Source organism: Bos javanicus, chromosome 17, assembly GCF_032452875.1.
Source record: "Bos javanicus breed banteng chromosome 17, ARS-OSU_banteng_1.0, whole genome shotgun sequence".
NCBI classification, from domain to species: Eukaryota; Metazoa; Chordata; class Mammalia; order Artiodactyla; family Bovidae; genus Bos; species Bos javanicus.
The window spans coordinates 70,875,626-70,895,256 of NC_083884.1; the positions used below are offsets into that span (position 1 = coordinate 70,875,626).

The 19,631-nt window shown below is 47.8% G+C and overlaps 1 protein-coding gene across 10 annotated transcripts in view; it reads left to right on the forward strand.

The window, feature by feature from the left end:
• The window catches only part of DEPDC5 (DEP domain containing 5, GATOR1 subcomplex subunit), a 72,776-nt gene that overhangs the window by 28,624 nt on the left and 24,521 nt on the right, over positions 1-19,631 (forward strand). For 4 of the 10 annotated variants that reach the window (XM_061385434.1, XM_061385435.1, XM_061385429.1 and 1 more), the window contains exons 22-31: positions 60-263; positions 1,009-1,144; positions 2,343-2,440; positions 4,036-4,101; positions 7,132-7,315; positions 7,479-7,639; positions 10,588-10,705; positions 12,799-12,966; positions 15,406-15,625; positions 17,773-17,906. In XM_061385434.1, the coding sequence (XP_061241418.1) occupies positions 60-263; positions 1,009-1,144; positions 2,343-2,440; positions 4,036-4,101; positions 7,132-7,315; positions 7,479-7,639; positions 10,588-10,705; positions 12,799-12,966; positions 15,406-15,625; positions 17,773-17,906 (1,489 nt within the window). The other 6 variants (XM_061385430.1, XM_061385432.1, XM_061385433.1 and 3 more) reach the window with 5 other exon arrangements.

Sequence of the window (19,631 nt, forward strand, 5' to 3'; positions counted from 1 at the left end):
TCCCCGTGACCCTGTGCTTTCTCTCTATGCTCCCCCCTCATCCCCACGGTAACTGGCAGACGTCCTGGAGAACATGATGGAGCCACCACAGCGGGATTCCAGCGCACCGGGCAGGTTCCACGTGGGCAGCGCAGAGTCCATGCTGCATGTCCGCCCCGGGGGGTACACGCCCCAGCGGGCACTGATTAACCCCTTTGCGCCCTCACGGATGCCCATGAAGCTCACGTCCAACAGGAGGCGCTGGATGCACACTTTCCCCGTGGGTAAGTTTTTCTTGGGAAAGAGCCCTGGCCGGGAACTCCCAGTCCTGGCCCTCAGCACCCGTCCCTGCTTGGCCTCAGTCAGAGATGTCATCCCTCTCTGCACCTGGAGGCAGGGACAGCCACATGTGTTCTTCTTGTCTGACTTGTTCCTGGGAGGAGCCCCTGCCTCCTATGCTGTTGTCTTTCTCTACTGTATCGCACTTGATGTGTGTGAAACAAAGGCTCCCACAATGTTCTTTCTTTCTTTTATTATTTTTGGCTGTGTTGGGTCTTCATCGTTATACGCAGGCTTTCTCTAGTTGTGGTGAGTGGGGGCTACTCTCTAGTTGGCAGCGTGCGGGCTTCTCATTTTGGTGAATTAACTTTGTGGCTCTCAGGCTCTAGAGCATGGGGTCAGTAGTTGTGGCATGCAGGATTAGTTGCTGCAAGGCATGTGGGGTCTTCCCAGAGCAGAGCCTGAACCTGCGTCCCCTGTACTGGCAGGCGGATTCTTATCCCCTGCACCACCGGGGAGGTCCCTGCAATATTCTTAGGCTGAGGCCTCACAGGAGGACAAGCCTCGCTCAGAGAAGGCGACGTCCCGTCTGGGAGCCAGAGGGTTGAGGACATGATGATCCTCTGTGCTGTGGTTGCCTTTCAGCCTCTCCAGCGCTCGTGTCCTAGCAGCAGGAAGAGAGACAGTGTGAGGTAGAGTGTGGCTCTGGCTTCTGGGGGGACGATGGTCAGTGGGTCTCTGTCTGGATAGGACCGTCGGGAGAGGCCATTCAGATCCATCACCAGACCCGACAGAATATGGCAGAGCTGCAGGGCAGCGGGCAGAGGGACCTGACCCATTCCTCCGCGGAGCTGCTGGAGCTGGCATACCACGAGGCCGCCGGCAGGTGAGGCTGGGCCTGGGGCTCTGGGAGGTGCCGGGGTATTGGCGGAACGGGCTGCCCATGACGCGTCACGTCCGGGAGACTCGGGGACGTGGTGGGGCTGCAGCACCACCCTTTGTCAGTCCCCTTCCCTGGGCCCGTTGACACAGACAGCCTGGGGTGTTTTTGCCAAAGATGTTCCCCAGGCCCTTGCTTTGGCTTCCGCTTTAATTCAAAACACGCTTTGTCAACCACAGACATGAGTTACTTCTGATCCTCAGTCGAGGGTGAAAATGAATTCCAGGGCGGGTGGTTCCTGCTGTGTGTTCTGGGCAGTCAGTCTGTGACTTTTGTCGTTTTGGTCATTGAGGAATCCCACTGTTGGGTTAATGCAGAAAGCAAGGTATCCCAAAAGAATTAGAGTCATGCCTTCACTGCAAATATTTATCTTTTTAATTATTTTTCATATTTTATTGTATTGTTGAGGATCTCAAAATAACCACTGTATAAGAATTTATTTAATAGTAATGGTTGACAAATTGCAAATCATGAGACGGGTGCTACTGACTTTCAAGTGATATTTTTGATCAAAGACTATTATATATTTCTATATTATTAAAATTTTGCTTGATAAAAAGTAAATAAGTTAAAACAATGGAGACCAAGGCCTGTGTTTATAGAAACAAGTCTTTTTGAACCGGGGTTCTAAATGTGTTACAAGGCATCCAGAGAGAGTCAGCCTAGGAAGAAAGTCATTTAACCCTTGACGTGCTCTAGCCCAGGCTATACTGGGTCTTCTGTGATGTGTTACTCTTGCAAGGTGCAATCTTTGGCCCCTTTCCAGCCGTCCCAGCATCCCATGGGCTGGATGTGGGACACAAGCAGGGCGTGACCCTCTTTACCGGCTTAACGTGATACCTCTGTTGAAGCACCTCACGTCCCGCCGGGGGTATCAGCAGGGGCAGGCTTAGGATGGAGAGGGCAGGCATCTGGCATGGTGATGGGGATGCAGCTGGGGTGCCAGGGTGAGAGTCTATAGCTGGCATGCGCTCTGAATCCCGAAGCCTGGCAGCTGCGATGTGGATCTCAGTGTTTGCCAGCCTATGTGGCTGAACGTTCAGGCCTGTTTTTGATGAAAACCCCCCAGAGACAGGGTGAGCAGGATAAAAGAGGTGATGATCCACATTAAGCTAGGCGGCTGGGCTCTGTTTGTTCTCTGCAGGCACAGCACTTCCCGCCAGCCCGGCGACGGCACGTCCTTCTTGAGCTTCGCTGGGACGGAGGAGCTCTCGGTCAGCCTGCTCCGTGGCAGTGGTGCAGGTAACCCGCCCAGGAGACGCTCTGAGCAGGCCCACCCCCGGGAGCGACATGGGGATGGAAAAGCAGGGCCATGTCTATTTTGGGATCATTTCAGCCACAATTTCGGGTGACCTATTTAGAAGCTGTGCTTCTAATAATGCATGGAATTATAAATGGGCTGCACGTTACGTTTTTAGCTGAGAACATGTTGGTCAGGAACACATTTATCATTGGTCTGTCAGTGAGTCGTGATTGAGGGCTGCTTATGAGATCACTATTGAGGGCCGCACCAGGCCTGGAAGCTTTCAATTATATGTGGAAGGGGACCCCCCCCCCATAAAAATGATCAGAGACCCAGAGGGAGCAGTGTGGTTTGAGACTGGAGAAGAGAAGGGTGGCCTTGTCGCTTACGCAGGGGTCCCCAACCTCTGGGATCTAGTGCCCGATGGCCTGAGGTGGAGCTGATGTAATGGAGATAAAGCACACAATGAATGCAATATGCTGAATCGTCTCAGGACCGCCCCCCTCCCTCCCCATCCGTGGAAAGAGGGTCTTCCACAAAACTAGTCCCTGGGGCCAAAAAGTTTGAGGACCACTGGCTTACAGAAGTGGATAGGCACCTCAAATGCGAAGGGGTGGTATTTGGTCAGGAGGAGAGTTAGAAGGTGAGGGATTCTAAGTGCAGGGAGGGTAGGAGCTTTTATTGATTGATACAGGCTTTATGCTTTTTGGAAGCGCTTGTTATCTGATCATTCCTGTAGGGAGTAAGTCATTCAATACATTTTATACACGTAGCAACTTAACACCCAGAGATGTGGAGGTGTTATCCTGGTCTCTCCAGCCAGCAGCCAGCTGTCCTGCTGTTTCTGCGCTCAGTCGTGTCCAACTCTTTGCGACCCCGTGGACTGTAGCCCGCCAGGCTCCTCTATCCATGGGATCCTCCAGGCAAGAGTACTGGAGTGGGTTGCCCTGCCCTCCTCCAGGGGGTCTTCCTGACCCGGGGATCAAACTCGCCTCTCTTATGTCTCCAGAGCCTTTACAGGGATAGGGTAACATGAGTTTAGATGGGTGGCAGATTTTGGAAAGCCTCAAAGGATAGATGGTATACCAAATGAATACGAGAAACAGTAAAATTGAAAGAAACAATGAAGTTACTATTTCATGTCTTCGTTTTCTGTAAGTTAACTTGCCTTTCTGAAACTTGACTTGAGGAAGACAACGGAATTGAAATTTTATAAAATTAGTTAATAAAGTTTGCCTCCAGTCACGAGTGGATTCAGCTAGTGATGCTTAGAGCGAGTTTCCTGGCGACACTGAAGCGGGGGAACCATGGGTTCGGGTGGTAACTGCTTCAGGATTTTCCCAGGGTGGACATGGAGTGTGATTCTGGGCCTGGGGGAGGCAGCTCTCATAGACCCATTGATTCCTCAGAAGATGAGTCTTGGAACTATAAAATCTGCTCTGGAGAAAAGAGGGAAGTTTCAGAGAAATCCTAATTTAATGACTGGTGTGGAAGGTTCTCTCTCTCTCTCTCTCTTTTTTTTAAAACTATAACTGGTCAGAACTTTTTTGCAAAATGAGCCTCACTGAAACAGACTCTTTTTATCTTTCCATAGATGTGAATCCTCGGACGCAGAATAAGGATTCTCCAGAGGACAGTGTGTCTACCTCCCCAGACCCAAGTAAGAGGGGGCGACTGATGGAGGGAGGCGGGGTGTGGGTGGATGGTCAGGGCACTGAGGGGGAGCAAGAGGGAGCCCTGTTTGGGGGAGAACAGCCTGGACGTTCACGTCTCAGGTGCGGGAAGGCAGTGTGGTGAGGTGGCCATATTCCCGGCGCTGGCCTTGGCTCTGAGATGCCTAACAGTGGCTGTGGGGAGAAGTCAGAAGGAATAAGACCTGAAGCTGTTTACGTCACTGCAGTTGGAAGTGTGTGTCTGGGTTGCATTTACATTGATCATCCTTATCTGTTGAAATAGCTGAACATCTAAATATCAGCAATAGCAAAAGACCAGAAAAAGAAACTCTACTGCTTGATCAACATTGCTTTACCTCACTGTGACCAATGGATGTATGTACATCACCAAATCTTTTTTGTCCCCACTTTTAAGTAACTTAGCAATCATTGCACTGGTTCTCCAGGTCTGGCATGCTAGTCATTTTTCATGTCAATATCAAACATGTTACTATATTGTGATTTGGATAATCATGTCTATTGGTGGCCATTTGGGTGATTTCTAGTTGTTTTTTTTTTTTAATAGTATATAATGAATGCATGGTGCCGTGGGTGTATTTTTTTCTCTTGGTTCAGATCCTTGGAATATATTCCAAAGAATAGTTGGCAGATTGATTATTTTCTAGAAAGCTGCCAGCCTTGAATAGATGAGCCTGTTTCTCCTCTGCAAGCCCAGCGCTGGATTTTGTCATCTGTGTTTGTCACTGTGTGGTTCTGAGCTGGAACCACCTCAGAGGCTTTGGCAGGGCCTGGAGGTACTGGAGGTGGAAAAGACGCCACCCAGACTCTTTCCCCAGGGAAACAGCAGCAGCACCCAGCTGAGAACTGGGGGCTTTTCTCACCACAGGGTTTGAAGTCTCCATGTGTGCCCGTGGACCCTGTTTCTAAAAGGTTTTTCTAGTGCCAAGGGTCAAGGAACTGGCAAGGGCCAGGACGGTGAGAAGGCACAGCAGCAGAGGACCTTGCACTTCCGGCCGCCCCTTGGGGGCTCCATTTGGCGCCCACCTTCTGCTGCTGATTCTAACCCGGAAGCTCACACAAACTCACCCTCGTTTGCCATACGGGAAGTTGGGGTGCTAACTAGGATGCTGTGGACTGGGTCTTTTGTTTTTGTTTTTTATTGAAGTGTAGTTGATTTACAATGTTGTGCGACTCTGCTGTACATCCAAATGACTCAGTTATACACATATATACATTCTTTTCTTTATATTCTTTTTCATCATGGCTTATTACAGGATATGTAATATAGTTCCCTGTGCTATACATGAGGACCTTGCTGTTGATCCATTCTAAATGTCAGTTTGCATCTGCTAACGCCAGACTCCCAATCCATTCCTGTCCCTCCCCTACTTCCCTCTCGCTGTGTTTTGAGTTCTTGGGGTATTAAGGAGTTAACAAGGCCTGTATAGAGTCAGACTCATAGACTCAGAGAGCGCAGTGGTGGTTGCCAGGGTCCCAGGGGAAGGGGGCCAGGGTGCGGGGTGTTGCCAGTTGGTGGGTGTAAAACTTCAAGTCCTTGTGAGGTGAGTAAGGTCTCTAGAGGCCTGCCGCATGGCACTGTCCCAAATTTAAGCATACTGAATTGTACACTTAAAATTTGTTAAGGTGGTAGATCTCAAGTTAAGTGCTCTTACCACAATAAAATAAAATTCAGACCAACCAACCAGAAGTCACCCGGGACCTAGAGTGGAGACCATGGAGTTAGGCTTGTTGCAGGTCAGGTATTCTTCCCCAAAGCCTTGTGGCTGCACGCTGGGCATGTTTCCCCCTGGGACTCAGCTCGAAAGTCTTCCTGGCCCCTGGCCCCCAGGCTCAGGGACACTCTTTTCCTGGGGGCACGTCGGTCACTTTAAGGAGGAAAGATCCCTGAGCAGAGAGGCTTCTGGTCCTGTGACCTTGGGGGGATTCAGCTCGGCCAGGTGTTTAAAGGGGTTGATGATGGCGCCACACCTGCTCAGAGGAGGGGTGTCGGGGACAGCGGGCGCAAGGCCGAGGAGCCACGGGAGATGAGGCGTGTGAGGGTCTCGCTGGGGACACAGAGCCTGAAGCGAGGAGTTTATCTGCTTCTAGTTGTTCCCTTGTATGGAGATTTGAAAAACAGTGTTCACTTACTTGACTGAAGAAGCTGACTGCCCCCCTGCGTTAACTCAGTTATTCTCAGCAAGGAATATTCTGCTCATCGGGGCACATGTGGCTGTGTCTGCAGACACCATTGGTTTTTACAACCAGGCGATGCCACTGGCATCTAGTGAGTAGGGACCGGGAGGCTGCTCACATCCTGCAGTGCCCAGGACCACCCCCCATGACAGAATTATCCTGACCAGAGTAGGTCTCATGCCCTGAGGTGGGGAAGCCCCGCTTCACCAAAGCGCAGGTGATCTCTGACCGACCCAGAGGGTCAGGCCCACTCTGCCATGACAGCTCTCATCTCTAGATTGTTAAACTCCGGCTCCTAAAGTTCCAGCCTCGTAACTTTCCCAGACGTCCTCCCTTGACTCCTCTTCCTGCCCTGATGGATCTGTGACTTACTTTTCAATCCTGAGTTCTGCTCCCCTGTGCTGTTCCCTCCAGAATCAGCTGCACCCCCCTCTCCTCCCCACCTGGCCCCTCCGCCACCTCCGGGAGGCTCCTGGCCTGAGCCTCTCTTCCGCTCTCAGGACATTGATTTGCTTCGATGTGTAACTCTGCCTGGCCTGCCCCTGCCGTAACCTCACTGGACTCACGGCTGCAGCTCACGATCAGCAGAAAATGAAAAGTGTCAGCTGCGACTCCCATTTGCATGGTGGGATCGGATAAGCACTGCGTTGTCTAACAGCCTCTGTTTCTCTCTCTTTCTCCCTCCCCCCTCCCTTTCTCTCTCCCTCCCTTTCCTGGCACTTTGATCACCTATCACACTGCCCTTCTCCCCCCGACTCCCCACCCACATCCCACACCTGCCTGGTGACCTCACTACCTTCCTCCCTGTTCACACGAGGCAGTTCTGACGCTGTCTGCTCCCCCTGTAGTGCCAGGCTTCTGTTGCACAGTTGGTGTGGACTGGAAGTCACTCACGACTCCCGCGTGCCTCCCCCTCACCACGGACTACTTCCCCGACCGCCAGGGCCTACAGAATGACTACACGGAGGGCTGCTACGATCTCCTCCCGGAGGCTGACATCGACAGGTCAGTGACAGAGAGGTGCCTGGCTTTTCCTTCTCCCAAGACTGGTTTGCAAACCTTCAGTTTCACGTACCACCACGGAAGGGCTCACGGGGATGGAGCTGGGGACTGGGGACTCTCTCACTGTGCTCCTGGCATGTCCTGTGAACGCCGTCTGTCTTTTCAGGAGGGATGAGGAGGGCGTGCAGATGACGGCCCAGCAGGTATTTGAAGAGTTCATCTGCCAGCGGCTCATGCAGGGTTACCAGATCATCGTTCAGCCCCGCGCACAGAAGCCCAGCCCTGCTGGCCCACCGCCACTCAGCAGCAGCCCGCTCTACAGCCGGGGTGAGGTTCCACTGCAGACCCTGAGTTTTCTCCTCTATTCAATTTGTGGAAACAAGTTCTTAAGATAGTAGGGAATACATACACTTAAAGTCATTGTTTTTCAACACACATTTTTTTTGATCTAGTAATTTCATATGTTTATGTATATATATTCATATGTTTATGTATACTGATAATAACATATTAATGCATCTATATAATGGTATATTTATACAGATATTCTCTGCTATATTGCTTACCCATTTTTTTTCCCTTAAAATTTTCACTTTATACAAGAATTAACATCTCCTCCAAGTTCAGACTTATCTTAAAACTCTCTTTAATCTCCAGCTCTCTTTTTAAGGAAGAGGGTATGCCTAAGTTCAGGAATGTTCCAGCCTGGCTTGAGCAGTTCCTTGGGTCCCAGGTGGCTGAGCAGGGGCCGAACTGTCAAACTACAGGGTGAATATTCCTGTCCCAGAGGCCTGGGTTTATTTCGTGCACAGTGCCTGACACAGTAGGTCCTCTAATGTTACCTGAACCTGAAGTTTATGCTTGTTCTCCCCTCCTTCCCTATTCTTGTCACTGCAGCTCATTGCAGTTCAGTGACTGGAAGCCAAGATGGGTCATCCATGAGTGGCAGAGGCTAGTGAGTACAGAGACTCGGTGGTGCTGGCTGAGTTTGAGTTGGGCTCTGGAGGTCTCCCCTGAAACAAGTCCAGCAGCGAGAATTACATGTGGGGGCCTGGAACCAGAGAGTGGCGGTCACTTCCTGGAGCCATCACTGAGCATCTCTTCATCCCCTGCTTCCTCCTTGTAGCTAGTGAGCATCCCACCCTGCTCCCTAGACAGCCAGAACCAAACCTCAGGCCAGCTTTGGTTCCATTAAAGCTCCTCCAGTCAGAGGATCAAAGAAGCATGGACCCGTCAATGGAGGCTTAGTGGTCCTTGCGTCCAGGGCCCATTGTTCAGCATGAAGCTTTGGGTTCCTCTGGGTTTTTTCTAAAAGCCTCTTGTGATATGCATCATGTGATGCCACCTTCTCATATTATAGACTCTACTAATAACCTTTCTGATTGCTAGGATAACTTCAGCTTCATCTTATTCTCTTCCACCATGGAAGCAACCGTGCCTGGTATAGGACAGCATGGGTCTATGAACTTACGACAGTGTTCATTCATTCATTATGTCATGCATTCATTATTGCACACATTCATTCATTATTTCACTCACTCATTTTATTCATTCATTCCTTATTTCATTATTTCATTAGTTCACTCATTCATTCATTAGTTCACTCATTTTATGTCACTCATTCATTCACTCATTATTTCATTAGTTCACTCATTCATTCATTAGTTCACTCATTTTATTATGTCATTCATTCACTCATTATTTCATTAGTTCACTCATTCATTCATTAGTTCACTCATTTTATTATGTCATTCATTCACTCATTATTTCATTAGTTCACTCATTCATTCATTAGTTCACTCATTTTATGTCACTCATTCATTCACTCATTATTTCATTAGTTCACTCATTCATTCATTAGTTCACTCATTTTATGTCACTCATTCATTCACTCATTATTTCATTAGTTCACTCATTCATTCATTCACTCATTCATTCATTAGTATTTCTGAAGCTCCTGCTCTATAGGACAAAATAACATTAGTCAAACTATGAAATACAATGTCATGTTATGATAAAGACCATGACGGAAAAATCAAAATGCTTGCCTGAGAGTATTTAATATGGGATTGGATTTGGTCTGGAGAGTCAGGGGCAGCTTCTTTGAGGAGGTGATGTTTGAGCTGCGACCTGAAACACACGCAGGAGTTTTTAGTGTGAGAGGAGAGGAGTGGAGGGCAGAGCATGCTAGGCAGCAGGATTAGTGTGTGCAAAGGCCTCGTGAGACTTTCCAGGCACCTAAAAGACAAGTGTGGGGAGTACCACGAGTAAGCCAGCAACATGGCCAGAGACATCAGGACACCCAAGCTGCACAGACCATGTGAAGGATTTTGTTCTTATCCTAAACACAGTGGTATGAATTCCCTTTCCATGTTAGTGGTCCCATCCAGGTTGCCTTTTCCCTGAACAGGCACTTTATAAGGTGCTACTGAAAATACAAAGATGAACAAGATTTGGGCCCTGGCCTCCTGGAACTTTTACTTTGTCGGGAGTGAGACCCACACACACAAGGAGCTATATCCAGGGTAGAATTCACCATTGATGAGGTCTGATAGCTTTCTGAAGAAGGTGGCACTTGATGGTGACCTTAAACAATCTTTAGGAATTTGATGGTGAGAAGGCAGAGATGAGATGGAAGAGAAGGTAGAAGAAACAACAGGAGCAGATGTTTGGAGAAGGAAATTTGAGCAAATAAATAAATGGTTCTTTTGTTTTTTTGGCTGCACTGCATGTGGGATCTTAGTTCCCCGACCAGGAATTGAACCCATGTCCTCTGCAGTGGAAGCACAGAGTCTTAACCACTGAACTGCCATGGCAGTGCCCAATAAGTGATCCTTTACGTCTGAAACATGGTGTAGCAGAGTGGGCGTCATGGGCTGGGTTGGCTGCCCCAGGGCCGAGGGTCTCAGATGCCAGGGGGCAGCTCGTGCCTGAGAAGGGTGGAGTTCCATTTTAGTCAGTTAACATCCAGCTTAGAACTTCCCTTCCCAGAGGACGAGGCATCAGGTCGTTCAGCCTCGAGTGTATCATCCAGATGCTGTCGGTACCCCCGACTCCAACCCCCTGCTGGCTGGCTCAGTAACAGAAAAATCTTCCACCTTCAGGACTTTTTTTTTTTTTTCCAACCAAGAGTTATTTCTTTTCCACGAAATTGTCAAACTGAAAGTGTTGCCTCTTTTGTCTCTCCTTTTCTGAATCTATGTGGAAGAGAAGCAATTGCCTTTTAAAGGAAGGACCCTCAACCAGATGGAGGAAATTCTTCTTTTCCTTATTAGGCCTTGTGTCCCGAAACCGCCCGGAAGAGGAAGACCAGTACTGGCTGAGCATGGGCAGAACCTTCCACAAAGTCACACTGAAAGACAAGATGATCACAGTGACCCGCTACCTTCCCAAGTGAGTCCTGGGGGTTTAACATTTTCAGCTTCTGTCCTAGATCATGTCCACCTACCAAGCGATGTTTATAACACATACTGTCCGCATACTGAATTGCATGTATATTCACACCGGGGAGATTGAGTGAGTAGTTGTTGTTTTGGAGTTACTATTTTGTTTCCCAGGTTTTCTTTTTTTAATTTTTATGTATTTATCTTTGGCCCCACTGGGTCTTCATTGCTTTGCAAGGGCTGGTTGAGGCCAGCAGGGGCGGGGCTGGTGTCTGGGCTAGTTGCTCTGTGTAGGCTTCTCACTGCAGTGACCTCTTTTGTTGCAGAGCACACGCTCTAGGTGCTTGGGCTCCAGCAGTTGGGGCGCATGGGCTTAGTTGCTCAGCTGCATGTGGAATCTTCCTGGACCAGGGATCCAACCAGTGTCCCCTGCATTGGCAGCGGATTTCCACGCACCACCAGGAAAGTCTGCTTTCCAGGGTTGTGTTTTATGGTTGCAGTTCACCTATTTCTGAAAGGGATTTGATCCAGCTTACAATGTTTAGCATGAGTCTTAACACTCCAATTAAAAACAAAGAATATGATAGAAGAATAAGAAGGTTTCGGTTCAGTCACTTAGTCATGTCCAACTCTTTGCAACTCCGTGGACTGTAGCACACGAGGCTTCCCTGTCCATTACCAACTCCCGGAGCTTACTCAAAATTATATCCATTGAGTCGGTGATGCCGTCCAACCGTCTCATCCTCTGTTGTCCCTTTCTCTTCCTGCCTTCAATATTTCCCAGCATCAGGGTCTTTTCCAAGGAGTCAGTTCTTCGCATCAGGTGGCCAAAGTATTGGAGTTTCAGCTTCAGCATCATCAGTCCTTCCAATGAATTCAGGACTGATTTCCTTTAGGATGGACTGGTTGGATCTCCTTGCAATCCAAGGGACTCTCAAGAGTCTTCTCCAATACCACACTTCAAAAGCATCAATTCTTAAGCGCTCAGTTTTCTTTCTAGTCCAACTCTCAAATTCATACATGACTACTGGAAAAACCATAGCTTTGACTAGACGGACCTTTGTCAGCAACGTAATGTCTCTGCTTTTTAATATGCTGTCTAGGTTGGTCGGAGAAGGCAATGGCACCCCACTCCAGTACTTTTGCCTGGAAAATCCCATGGACGGAGGAGCCTGGTAGGCTACAGTCCATGGGGTCGCTAGAGTCGGACACGACTGAGCAACTTCACTTTCATGCATTGGAGAAGGAAATGGCAACCCACTCCAGTGTTCTTGCCTGGAGAATCCCAGGGATGGCGGAGCCTGGTGGGCTTCTGTCTATGGGTTCGCCAGAGTCGGACACGACTGAAGCGACTTAGCAGCAGCAGCAGCTAGGTTGGTCATAGCTTTTCTTCCAAGGAGCAAACTTGTTTTAATTTCATGGCTGCAGTCACCATCTGCAGTGATTTTGGAGCCCAAGAAAATAAAGTCTCTTACTGTTGCCATTGTTTCCCCATCTATTTGCTGTGAAGTGATGGGACCGGATGCCATTCATTTTCTGAATGTTGAGTTTTAAGCCAGCTTTTTCACTCTCCTCTTTCTCTTTCATCAAGAGGCTCTTTAGCTCTTCTTCACTTTCTGCCATAAGGGTGGTGTCATCTGCGTATCTGAGGTTATAGATATTTCTCCTGGCAATCTTGATTCCAGCTTGTGCTTCATCCAGCCCAGCGTTTCTCATGATGTACTCTGCATATAAGTTAAATAAGCAGGGTGACAATGTACAGCCTTGACATACTTCTTTCCCAATTTGGAACCAGTCTGTTGTTCCATGTCCAGTTCTAACTGTTGCTTCTTGCCCTGCATACAGATTTCTCAGGAGGCAGGTCAGGTGGTCTGGTATTCTCGTCTCTTGAAGAATTTTCTAGTTTGTTGTGATCTATACAGTCGAAGGCTTTGGCATAATCAATACTGCAGAAGTAGATGTTTTTCTGGTTTAAAAACTGAGACATCTCCATCACCAGCCCCCTGAGATGAGTTGGTCACTGTGCTTGAATGCCAAGAATACTGAGAAAGAAAAGGTACAGAAGAGTTGGCGGATATCCTTGTTTGGACCTTTGTTTTTCAGGTACCCGTACGAGTCCGCCCAGATCCACTACACCTACAGCCTCTGCCCCTCCCACTCCGATTCAGAGTTCGTCTCCTGTTGGGTGGAATTCTCGCATGAGCGACTGGAGGAGTACAAGTGGAATTACTTAGATCAGTACATCTGCTCTGCCGGCTCCGAGGACTTCAGGTCAGAGAACCCGAGTTGGCTTCCTCCCATCGTGGCCTGCCACATGTCTGTAATCTAATGCCTCTGTTCTTCATCCTGATTGTAAAATGAGGGCATTCTTAGGGAAAAAAAAAGTGGAGGGAAAAACACATCTGGATTGGGTTAAAAACTCAGTGATGAGATGGACGGGGACGATCACACAGCAGTGTGAATGTACTGAGCGCCACTGAATGTGCTCTCTTAAAGATCGTTATAATGCTAAATGGTGTTACATGTGTTTTACCATATGGAACAACAAAGAGCAAAAAAACCTGGTGAGGATGTGCCCTTTGGTGGAATGTCCGTGCTGTTCACATCTTCCTGAGTGCTTGTAACTTTTTTTTTTCATTGAGGTGTAGTAGATTTATAATGTCACATTAATTTCTGCTATATAGCAAAGTGGTTCAGTTATATATGTACTTTCTTTTTTTAATATTCTTTTCCATTATGGTTTATCCTGTGAAAGTGAAAGTGTAGTCACTCAGTTGTGTCCGACTCTTTGCAACCCTTGGTCTGTAGCCCACCAGGTTCCTAGAATACTGGAGTAGGTTGCCATTCCTTTCTCCAGGGGATCGTCCCCACCCAGGAATCGAACCTGGGTCGCCTGTATTGCAGACAGATTCTTTACCATCTGAGCCACCAGAGAAGCCCCCCCATGGTTTATCCTAGGATTTTTAAAAATCTTTTTTCAGCTTTATTGCGGTATAATTGACAAAAATAGTATATACGTAAGATGTGCAGTGTGATGGTTTCATGTAAATGTACGTTTTTTTCTTTTTTTTTTTAATTGGAGTATAGTTGATTTATAGTGCTGTGTTAGTTTCAGGCATCCAGCAAAGTGAATCAGTTATACACATACATTTGTCTACTCTTTTTTAGATTCTTATCTCATATAGATCATTACAAAGTATTGAGTGGAATTCCTCGTGCTGTACAGTAGGTTCTTACTAGTTATCTATTTTATATATGGTGGTTTAGTCACTCAGTCATGTCTGACTCTTTGCGACCCCATGGTCTGTAGCCTGCCAGGCTCCTCTGTCTGTGGGATTTCCCAGTCAAGAATACTGGAGTGGGTTGCCATTTCTGTTTCCAGGGGATATTCCCGGCCCAGGGATCGAACTCGGGCCTCCTGCATTACAGGCAGATTCTTTACCAACTGAGCCACCAGGGAAGCCCTATTTTATATATAGTAGCGTGTATATGTCAATCCCAGTCTCCCAATTTGTCTCTCCCCACTCTCTTTCCTCCTTGGTAACTGGTTAAGTTTGTTTTCTACATCTGTGATTCAATTTCTGTTTTGTTCATTTGTACCGTTCTTTCAGATTCCACATTTAAGTGGTGCCATGATATTTGTTTCTCTGACTTACTCCATCCATTATGATAGTATCTAGGTGCATCCATGTCACAGTAATGGCGGTATTTTCTTCTTTGTTTTTTAATTGGAGGCTAATTACTTTACAATATTGTGTTTTTTGCCATATATTCACATGACTCAGCCATGGGTGTACATGTGTTCCCCATCCTGAACCCCCCTCCCACCTCCCTCCCCATCCCATCCCTCAGGGTCATCCCAGTGCACCAGCCCTGAGCACCCTGTCTCATACATCGAACCTGGACTGGCAATCTGTTTCACATATGATAATATACATGTTTCAATGCTGTTCTCTAAAACCATCCCACCCTCGCCTTCTCCCACAGAGTCCAAAAGACTGTTCTATACATCTGTGTCTCTTTTGCTGTCTCGCATATAGGGTCATCGTTACCATCTTTCTAAATTCCATATATATGCATTAGTATACGGTATTGGTGTTTTTCTTTCTGACTTACTTCACTCTGTGTAATAGGCTTCAGTTTCATCCACCTCATTAGAACTGATTCAAATGCATTCTTTTTAATGGCTGAGTAATATTCCATTGTGTATATGTACCACAGCTTTTTTATCCTTTTGTCTGCTGACGGACATCTAGGTTGATTCCCTATCCTGGCTAGTATTTCGTTCTTTTTGATGATCATAAACTATTGAATATAGTTCTCTGTGCTGTGCAGTAGGACCTTGTTGTATATGCATTCTCTACATAGAAAGCTTTCTGATGTCTTGTTTTTAACTTTTCATTTTTATGTGTGATTTATGGTTGTAATGATAAAAGGCTGCCATTGCACTGGGCCTGGGCGCACACAAGCATTCCAGTGTCTCTGGGGTAGAAGGGAAGAGCAGCCTTGGAGGTCTTCCCTTGGAGCCTGCAACCTCAGATGGGCACGTGCTCCCAGGCAGATGGACCCTCCACACCCCACTCTGGAGGTGGGGGTGGGGGGGTGCTGAGATGGATGCACCTTGCTGGAGGTGCTTCTATCACCGGCTTGGTCTCACCTCCACTGGCTTGGTCTCACCTCCACCCGTTTTCCCACTGTATCCCTCCGCAGCTTAATCGAGTCCCTGAAGTTCTGGAGGACACGCTTCCTGCTGCTGCCGGCCTGCGTCACCGCCACCAAGCGCATCACGGAGGGAGAGGCGCACTGCGACATCTACGGGGACCGGCCGCGGGCCGACGAGGAGGAGTGGCAGCTCCTGGACGGCTTCATCCGCTTCGTGGAGGGCCTGAACCGCATCCGCCGGCGGCACCGCTCGGACCGCATGATGCGGGTGAGGCCCCGGGGCCCCTCGCGGGCTGAGCCGGGTGTGGGCTGCAGGGACCGCCTCTTCTCACGTCAGCAGCCCCTCCCCAGCCAGTTCTTTACCCCACAGCCCCCCAGAGATTATGTTCAGTCCAGCAGAGTGGGTTCTTCTTCAGTGCAGGATGCAGTGGTTGGTGGTGGGGGAAGCGGGGGAAAGCTCCCCACCCGAAGACAAAGCCCTCCATGAGCTCCCTGCAGGGTTCCCGGTGTCAGGCACAGCTGCCTGTGTGCCCTGGTACCGGATTGCTCAACAGCAGCCATGTCACTTCAGTCACTTGTAGAGTTTACCCGCACCCTTGGGCCTCCTTTCAGTGACTCACTCCCCAGTGAGGGTGCTGAGGCTTGTAGCGGTGATGGGAGGATGTGTCTGAGGACACCCAGCTAACAAAGGGCTGATCTGGGATGATTCGGCCCATGTGCACGCCTGTGTGGCTGTGCACACAGGTCTCTCAGTTTTATAAACGTATAGCTTCATGCCACCACCATCACTGCCACGGTCAGGACACAGAATAGTTCCATCACTCCAAGGAAAGCTCTCCCAGCACCCTTTAGAGTCGCACTATCCCTCCATCTCTAACCCTGGTGGACACTGGTCTGTTCTCCATCACTCTACAGTTGTCTTTTCCAAATACCCTATAAATGGGATCATACAGCGCATAATCTTTCCAGGCTGCGTTCTTCCCCTCAGCATAACGCCTTTGGCATTCATCTAACTTGTCGCTTGACTCCACAGTTCATTCCTGTCCATTGCTGAGCAGTGTTTCATCATCAGTTGTGTTTTTACTTTTTGTTTTTAACCTCAAGTTCAGCTGTCTTCTGTTCACAGCATCATTTCCAGGAGAGCTGTGTAGTGGAAAGAACCTTGGTTTTGGAGTCAAGTCAACTGGACATGGAACAGACTGGTTCCAAATAGGAAAAGGAATATGTCAAGGCTGTATATTGTCACCCTGCTTATTTAACTTATATGCAGAGTACATCATGAGAAACGCTGGACTGGAGGAAGCACAAGCTGAAATCAAGATTTCTGGAAGAAATATCAATAACCTTAGATATGCAGATGACACCACCCTTATGGCAGAAAGTGAAGAAGAACTAAAGAGCCTCTTGATGAAAGTGAAAGTGGAGAATGAAAAAGTTGGCTTAAAGCTCAACATTCAGAAAACGAAGATCATGGCATCAGGTCCCATCACTTCATGGCAAATAGATGGGGAAACTGGAAACAGTGTCAGACTTTATTTTTGAGGGCTCCAAAATCACTGCAGATGGTGACTACAGCCATGAAATTAAAAGAGGCTTACTCCTTGGAAGGAAAGTTATGACCAACCTAGACAGCATATTAAAAAGAAGAGACATTACTTTGCCAACAAAGGTCCGAATAGTCAAGGCTATGGTTTTTCCAGTGGTCATGTATGGATGTGAGAGTTGGACTATAAAGAAAGCTGAGAGCCGAAGAATTGATGCTTTTGAATTGTGTGTTGGAGAAGACTCTTGAGAGTCCCTTGGACTGCAAGGACATCCAACCAGTCCATCCTAAAGGAGATCAGTCCTGGGTGTTCATTGAAAGGCCTGATGTTGAGGCTGAAACTCCAATACTTTGGCCACCTGATGTGAAGAGCTGACTCATTGGAAAAGACTCTGATGCTGGGAAAGATTGAGGGCAGGAGGAGAAGGGGACGACAGAGGATGAGATGGTTGGATGCCATCATGATTCGATGGACATGGGTTTGGGTGGACTCCGGGAGTTGGTGATGGACAGGGAAGCCTGGTGTGCTGTGGTTCACGGGGTCACAAAGAGTCGGACAGGACTGAGTGACTGAACTGAACTGAACTGAGCTTCACTTTTCTGAGACTTAGTTTGTTTTTCCATAATGTAGATGTAACAATTGTTTACTTCCTCAAACTGTGATAAAAGTAAAATGTAAGTAAACTGCCTCAAAGAGGCAGTTTGTTTTGAGTCTGACAGCTACTTGGGACTTTTGGTTTGGTAAAAAGTTGTTTCCTGGCATTTCCAGCTCCTGGATCTCATCCTCCCAGACTGTACTAATGGGTTCCCAGAACCTGAGGCACAGCGGACACAGCAGCATCTGATGGCCTGTTTCCTTCTCTCTGCTCTAGAAAGGGGCCACCATGAAAGGCTTGCAGATGGCCGGGCCCATCCCCACGCACTCTCTCGAGTCGGCCGGCCCCCCGGTTGGGAAGAAGGGAACCTCAGCTCTGTCTGCCCTGCTGGAGATGGAGGCCAGTCAGAAGTAAGTGCCTGGTGGAGGGAGATACCTCCATGCCCTGTAGGCCCAAGTGCGGTGAAATGTTGGTGCTGTCTGCCAAGGAGCCAGTAATTGACAAAAGACAGGCAGGTGAAAAGAAAGGTTAATACATGGTAAGTGTTGAATGTCATGAAATAGGCCAGAATTTATGAACTTGAAGTCTGGAGCTTGATTTGAAATACATGTACAATTGTGTTTTTTTTTTTCCCACAATGTTTTTTGTTTTTTTTGTTGTTGTTGTTAGTGGGTTGATTTTTTGTTTGTCTTTATTTTTAATAGACTTTTCTGTTTTTAATCCAGTTTTAGGTTCAAGGCACAATTGAGTGGAACAGAGGGTTCCCATATGCACCCTTCCCCACACAGTATCCCTGTCCCTCACTGAGCAGCCCAGTTGGTGCAACTGATGGACCCAAAGTGCACCGTTTATTTACATCGAGCTTCACTCTTGGTGTTTCACACTCTGTGGGTGTGGTAGTGGTTTAGTCTGGTCATAATTTGTGTCTGACTCTTTGCGATCCCATGGACTGTAGCCCACCAGGCTCCTCTGTCCATCAGTATAGATAAACTTACAATGACACATAGCCACCATTAAAGAGTAGTTTCTCTATCCAAAAAACACAGAATATTTTTAGAATATTTGGGCAATATTTGAACAATTTTTTTGTTTGTTTGAAGAGTTCATATAAAAATCTTGACTTCCGGGGCCTGGTGGTCCAGTGGTTAAAACTCTGTGCTTCCACTGCAAGCGGCATGGATTCAATCCCTGACTGGGAAACTAAGATCACACGTGCTGCACAGCCAAAATACATAAATAAGTAAATAGTAAAAAAAAAAAAAAAGCCTTAAAAAAAAAATCTTAATTTCCTAGTGAATTCCTATATGAAAAAATAGATAACATATACCTACATGATGCGTGGTTATATGAAAAATATAGATAATGTCATACAAAGGTATGTTACATATAATATGTAATATTTGCTTGGCTTGAGCTAGTGGAGACTCAGTTAGCACTGGGTCCCCGTTCAAGCCTGGCCATGGTGGATGGGCTGGCACTTTAGGTGGGCTTGTGCCCTGGTTCACTGTGGAGCCAGTGCATCCTCTGTGCTTGGACTTGACTTGGTCCCTCAGTCCGCCACCCGACCAGCTTCTCTAGGCGTTGGAGTGTGTGGTCCCTTCGTGAAGAGCAGGCGCTGCAGCTCTCAGGACCCCAGAGGGATCCCATCTTGCTTTGGGATGTGGGATTTAAGATGTCTTTGTAGGAAGGGATGCATTTATTCCTGGGGAGGTGGGACTTGGGGAAAAGGACAAAACATTGCCATAAGCCTTAACCCCTGCCCCTCCACCCTTCCAGCCAGATCAAGTCCCCTCTGTGCCCCCCAGTGTCTATCCAGTGGCCTGGGGGGTTCCGAGCTGTGCCTGCAGGAGCCCACATATGTTGAGCTTTCAGAAGGTAATGTGAGTGAGCTTGTGGCCCAGCGGGAGATACAATTGCAAAGACAGCGTGGGAAGTCAGACTCGAAGCTGTTCCTACATGTTCCCATAGCAAGAGCGGTGGTTTGAAAGTTTCTTTATTTTAATGTAAAATTTCAAACATTAAAAAAAAAAAAGTAGATTCACATAATAAATCCCCAATTACCCATCACTCAGATTCAATGATTGTTAACTCAGGGCCAATCTTGTTTCATTTATATCCCACTTGCTTCTCTTCTT